We start from the raw sequence: 6,505 nt of genomic DNA on the forward strand, positions 1-6,505 counted from the left end.
TTACGCATGTTATGTGAGCTTACTAAATTTAAGAAGTGTAATCAATGTTTCCTGAAATTCAAGCTGGAAATTAGTTTTTAATACACATTTCTCCATTTTCTTTTTAAAAGTTAGGATATACATCTTGTCCTTCTACATGGCATCAGGCCAGATCCACAAGAGAGTGGGCTGCTATGGTGGGGCAAGAGACCAAGGATCAACTAGAAAGTCTTCAGTAGCAAATAATAGAAAAGTCCAAAGTAAATGGATTAAATAATAAGGGAATTTATTGAATCTCAAAACAAGAAATCCAAAAGTTGGGTATCTACAGAAATGACATAATCAGAATATATGTGTCATTTTGTTGAAATCAGATCCTTGAAATGCAAGATTTGGGTAGTGCTGGGATAAGCAGGTTTCCCAATCCCAACAAGAGGGACCCCCCCTTTTTTTTTTTTAAATACAAATGATACTCTTCTGCACAGAACCTGGATGTGTTGATGAAAGCATCAGGTGAAAGAAGGAATAAGAAAGAATGATATATCTATAAAATGAGAATGGGTTTTAAGGAAATAGGTCAATTAGAGATCAAATACATACATATTTGTGCCCGGTCCTTTGTTTTGTCCCATTTCCTTCTAGTAGATTCAAAATAGAATTCCCTGGGTGGCACATATGGTTATGCCTCGTCTACTACCTGAAAGGTGGGAGGTTCAAATTCACCAAGAGGTACCTGGAAGATAGGCCTGACATCTGCTTCTGAAAGATCACAACCTTTAAAACCCTGTGGAGCAGTTCTACTCTGCACACATGAGGTTGCCATGAGTCAGAATCCACACCATGACAACTAACAACAATGACAGGATTCAAAATGACCATGAACCCTGAGAAGCCAAGAAAACCCCCTGTCTCTACACTATCCCTGCCTTATCCTCTTTCTCTTTTTTCTACTGTAACCTCTTCTCCCCAGCCCATCTTCATCCTTAGCCCTTGCTCAGAGTTTGCTTCTGATGGGACTGAGGTGTTGCCTGAAGAGTTTCTGGATCTCTTCCCAGGCATGCTCCTGAGCTGCCGCATGGGCAGCAGGGTCCCCTCCCCAGAGTATGGGCCAGGAAAATCCAGGGCTCCAGGAAGCATAGCATAGGGGAGCATAAGGTGGCTCTATGAGGTGGCCTGCACCAGGGTACATCAGCATCCTTCCACTGCTTTTCCCATGGCTCTGTAGTTGGTCCACAGCCTGCTCAGCGTACACTCTGCTATTGAGACATTCATCATTCTCCCCGACGATGAAGAGGATCCGACCCTGAGCCTTTTCGACAGGAAGTACACTCTGCCGATTCAGTTCATCCCGGGGGTCCTCCATACAGTGGCAGATGCACACGGCCCCAGAGACATGGATCTGGATGCGCTCTTTGAAGGAGTGGATGGGTTTCACAACCAGATCCTTGTACCTGAGTGGAACTGTAAAGATGGCATTGAACCCATTGATGCATACAGTGGCAACCACCTGCTTCGGGTAGCAGGCCATGGCCAGCCCGATCTCTGCACCTTTACACACTGAGATCATGCCAATTCCTGACTTTTGGATCTGCAAGCACAAAACAAAGGGGGAACCCATTACAGACCATAGTCTGGGAAGGAACTGTCCCATAGACCAGTCCCACATACTGTGAGTAAGCCAGTGTGATGGGGAGAGAATGGGACTGAAGTCCTGGCATTTGGATTTACCAGCTTCTGTGACTGAGAAAGTTACATACTTACCCTCTCTAAGCCTCGTGGTATTTGGTGGTGATAATGAGGAAGGCTCATTAACAACCTGCAATATGCAGATGACACAACCTTGCTTGCTGAAAGTGAAGAGGACTTGAAGCATTTACCAATGAAGATCAAAGGCCACAGCCTGCAGTATGGATTACACCTCAACATAAAGAAAACAAAAACCCTCACAACTGGACCAATAAGCAACATCATGATAAAAGGAGAAAAGATTGAAGTTGTCAAGGATTTCATTTTACTTGAATCCAAAATCAATGCTCATGGAAGCAGCAGTGAAGAAATCAAACAATGGATTGCACTGGGCAAGTCTGCTGTGAACAACCTCTTTAAAGTATTAAAAAGCAAAGATGTCACTTTGAGGACTAAGGTGCGCCTGACCCAAGCCTTGATATTTTCAACTGCCTCATATGCACCCGAAGAAGAATTGATGCCTTTGAATTACGGTGTTGGTAAAGAATACTGAATATACAATGGATTCCCAAAAGAATGAACAGGTCTGTCTTGGAAGAAGTACAGCCAGAGTGCTCCTTAGAAGTGAGGATGACGAGACTTTGTCTCATGTGCTTTGGACACGTTATGAGGAGAGACCAGTCCCTGGAAAAGGACATCATACTTGGTAAAATAGTCAGAAAAGAAGAGGAAGACCCTCAACAAGATGGATAGACACAGTGGCTGCAACTATGGGCTCAAACATAGCAATGACTGTGAGGAAAGTGTAGGACCGTGGCAGGGTTTTGTTCTGTTGTACATATGGTCTTTATGAGTTGGAACCCACTCGACAACACCCAACAACGATAGCTCAGCTAATCAACGTCCCTGGCTAGGGCAATTGGTTAAGTGCTGTGTTACTAACGAAACACTGGTATTTTAATCCACTAAGAGGCTCCCTGAAGAAAGACCTGGCAATCTACTTCCAAAAGATCACAAACTTTGAAAACCCTGTGGAGTGCAGTTCTATTCTGAAATGCATGGGGTCACCATGAGTCGGAATTCACTGGACAGCAACTGGTAAGCTCAGCCAATCAAATGATGCTAGCACATCAGTTTTGCTGGTAGCCCTGCTCTGGTCTTTTGCCTCAGCTCTGTTACTGAACGTTTGCATTATTCCCAGTCTCGGAACTCTTTAGTGTGACTTACTCTGGCATTACTCCATGCAGAGAAAATCGCTGAAGTTTGAAAATATGTCGAGCTAGGAAACTCACGATTTGAGATCAGCGCCTGATAAAAATTGAAGAGCTACTTATGAATAAGTTACAAGTACTTCAAATGTAAATTTATTTCTACCAAAAATGATCATAATGGATCCACCATTTACTGTGTTCTATGTGCGTCTCGACGGCACTGGGGTTTTATGTGCCAGTAAGCACTATGATGAACATTTTATCACTAATCAACCCAGTAATCCTACAACATAGATATTGTCATTCCCGTTTTAACAGTAATCTGTGCTATTCCCAAGTCCGTACAAATCGGTCAAATAGGCAAAGCAGAAACTCGTGATCTTCTCACTGTAATGTTGCGAGTAAAATGAAAAGTATTTCAATACCTTAGGATGAGCCAGAAGCAAGTTGACAGCTTCCTCAAAATACTCCAGCTCTACCTCCTGCAGCTGTTTGGGCAAGTCTTCATAGGCAAAATATGCTAATGCCAACACTGCAAAGCCATGGGCAGACAAAAGACTGGCCCGGAATTCAACCAAACCCCCAATGCCTCCAAACAAATCAATGACTCCTGGAAAAGGGCCTTCCCCTGAGAAGAACAAAGAAAGAACAGAATCAGATCAGAAACAGTGAAAAAGGGTCGAGTAGGTTGCAGTGAAAGCAAAATCTGAGCAAAATTAATCCCATTTTCTTGTGCACACACGTGTGCGTGTGCACACACAGGTACACATACACCCACCCGCACACACACTTACACAAATAGCGTGCTAATTTTAAAATACTGTGGGAAATGCTGGTTCTCCAATAATTTGATACCATACTGGTTTTTTTTTTTTTCTTAATTGTGTTTGGTGTAATGATAATACTGTTTCCACGTTAAAAAATGACTGACTTTGTCTATGGGTGATACATATCCTATCTGGGAGCTGCTTTAAAATATTTCTGCAATCTTTTCAAAGGTGTATTGGGAGTGGCATATGACCAAAAATGGAAACAGGTTAATGGTTATTGAATGAGTGATGATGATGCCATACACTTTTGTTTTTTTATTTCCATCCACATTGTTCTATGGATCACCAAAGATTAATCTCACCTGGTGGGAGAAAAAGGGCTCCTCGCACTCGACCTTCCCGGATCTGGATCTGCATTCGTTGCATCCCAGGGCCCGAGAACCAGTGCTGCAGAGTCTGGCTGGCTGCGGGCTGAGCTGTGGCTAAATCTTGGAAGCACACAGAGTCATATAGATCCAGAGTGACCAAAAAGGGGCTGGCCATCACATCCTGCTTGAGCAGCCTCTGGAAAGCCCTCTCAGGCTTTAGAGACCAGAAGAGGCCCATTGGGTGAACCCCCACATAAAAAAAATGCAGGGTCCTGTTCCAGGTCCACCTTGCCAGTCTCATTCGCTCTGTAGAAGGCTTTTGAATGGAACAAGTTCCCCTTCTCATCCTTCAGAGATGCCTTGAAAGTCACCATCTGGAATGGGGGAAGGCCTGTCACTCGAATGTGTACCGGCTCATCTGCAAGGGCACTTGCTGGAGTGGCTGTCAGCTGGAACATTAGTAACCATCAAAGGGGCCAAGTGGTGCTTCCTGCCCTTCAGTGAGAGAGGGACTTTGAGTTGAAGATTTAAATTGCAAGGAAAGACCAATCTAAGGCTTATGTTAGGTTTAACCAAGTTAAGCTTCTAGGGACTTAGTGCAAAGTACACAGGATATTCAGAGGAGGGAGGGGAAGACATGCATAAAGTGCTCATTATTCTCATTTTACAGATAAGGAAACAGGTTAAGTAAGATGCTCATGATAGCATAACTGAAAATTCAAACTACATTTGATACTACAGCCTCCTGGGTTATTCATTATCACACGGAAGTAAATCTTAGTTTTGTGTTTTGAGTAAATTGAGCTTTAATTCTTCAGTTGAGATTAATACCTGTGTGACCTATTTTACAGAGTGTTTCTCAGGATCAAAGTAGCCTGAAACACTGCTGTTTTCCAGCTCCCCAAACTGCCTGGGATACAGTTACATAAGCAAGCAATACATTGTGATTTTGTTGTTGTTTTTAGTATCTAATTCCTACCTGCCTCTGCAAGACCTTCAAGTCTTTGCAGAGTTCTCATTATTTTACCTTTTTAAAGGAAAATAAAATTTACCATGATCTTGTTTTTGTTTTTATGCCTTTCCGATGGAGTGATCAGTGTCAACTTGGTGGGTTCAAACCACTGAGCTTTTGGTTAGCAGCCGAGCTCTTAACCATTGAGCCAGTATAGCTTCTTTTGTTTTAACCACTGTTGTTGTTGTTAGGTGCTGGCAAGTCAGTTCTGACTCATAATAACCCTGTGTACAGCAGAACAAAACACTGCTCAGTCCTGTGCCATCCTCACAATTGTTGCTATGTCTGAGCACATTGTTGCAGCCACTGTGTCAGCCCATCTCATTGAAGGTCTTCCTCTCTTTCAATGAAAATGTCATGGATTGGGTCAGGTGCACCTTAGTCCTCAAAGTGACATCTTTGCTTTTTAACACTTTAGAGAGGTCTTTTGTGGCAGATTTGCCCAATGCAATACAATGTTTGATTTCTTAATTGCCACTTCCATAGGCATTAATTGTGGATCCAAGTAAAATAAAATCCTTGACAGTTTTCTCCATTTATCATGATGTTGCTTTTCGGTCCAGTTGTGAGGATTTTTGTTCTCTTTATGTTGAGGTATAATCCATACTGAATGCTCTAGTCTTTGATCTTTGAGTGTATCCCACCTGAATTTAGAGACCATCTCAGGAATAGATTTGATGCATTGAACACTAGCAACTGAAGACGAGATGAATTGTGGAATGACATCAAGGACATTATACATGAAGAAGGCAAGAGGTTATTAAAAAGACAGGAAAGAATGGAAATACCAAAATGGTGTCAGAAGAGACTCTGAAACTTGCTCTTGAACATAGCGTAGCTAAAGGAAAGGAAAAAATGGTGAAGCAAACACCTGAACAGAAGACTTCAAAGGGCAGCCAGAGAAGACAAAGTATAGAGTATCATAATGAAATGTGCAAAGACCTAGAGTTAGAAAACTAAAAGGGAAGAACTGACTTGGCATTTATCAAGCTGAAATAACTGCATAGAAAATTCAGGCCTCAAGTTGTAACACTGAAAGATTCTACAGGGAAAATATTAAATGATGAAGGAAGTGTCAAAAGAAGATGGAAGGAATACACAGAGTCACTATACCAAAAAGAATTGGTCAATGTTCAACAATTTCAGGAGGTAACATATGATCAAGAACCGATCAGACCATCAATTACTCATATGCAAGTTAAAGTTGAAACTTGAAGAAAATTAAGAACAAGTCCACGAGAGCCAAAGAACTTGAGTATATCCCATCTGAGTTTACAGACCATCTCAAGAATAGATTTGACACGTTGAACCTTATTGACTGGAGACCAGACGAGTTGTGCAAAGACATCATACATGAAGAAAGCAAGAGGTTATTAAAAAGACAAGAGAGAAAGAAAAAACCTAAATGGATGACAGAAGAGACTCTGAAACTTGCTCTTGAACATGAAGTAGCTAAAGCAAAAGGAAAAATGATGAAGT

At 42.0% G+C, this 6,505-nt stretch overlaps 1 protein-coding gene across 1 annotated transcript; it reads right to left on the reverse strand.

Moving 5' to 3' along the window:
- Positions 1–973: 973 nt before the first annotated feature.
- Positions 974–4,472, reverse strand: LOC126082426 (acyl-coenzyme A amino acid N-acyltransferase 2-like). The gene is given in 4 exon segments (XM_049894953.1): positions 974–1,567; positions 3,302–3,504; positions 4,009–4,274; positions 4,276–4,472. Coding segments are annotated over 4 exon segments (1,260 nt in total).
- Positions 4,473–6,505: the final 2,033 nt, after the last annotated feature.

The sequence above is a fragment of the Elephas maximus genome, chromosome 9 (genome assembly GCF_024166365.1).
Source record: "Elephas maximus indicus isolate mEleMax1 chromosome 9, mEleMax1 primary haplotype, whole genome shotgun sequence".
Lineage (NCBI taxonomy): Eukaryota > Metazoa > Chordata > Mammalia > Proboscidea > Elephantidae > Elephas > Elephas maximus.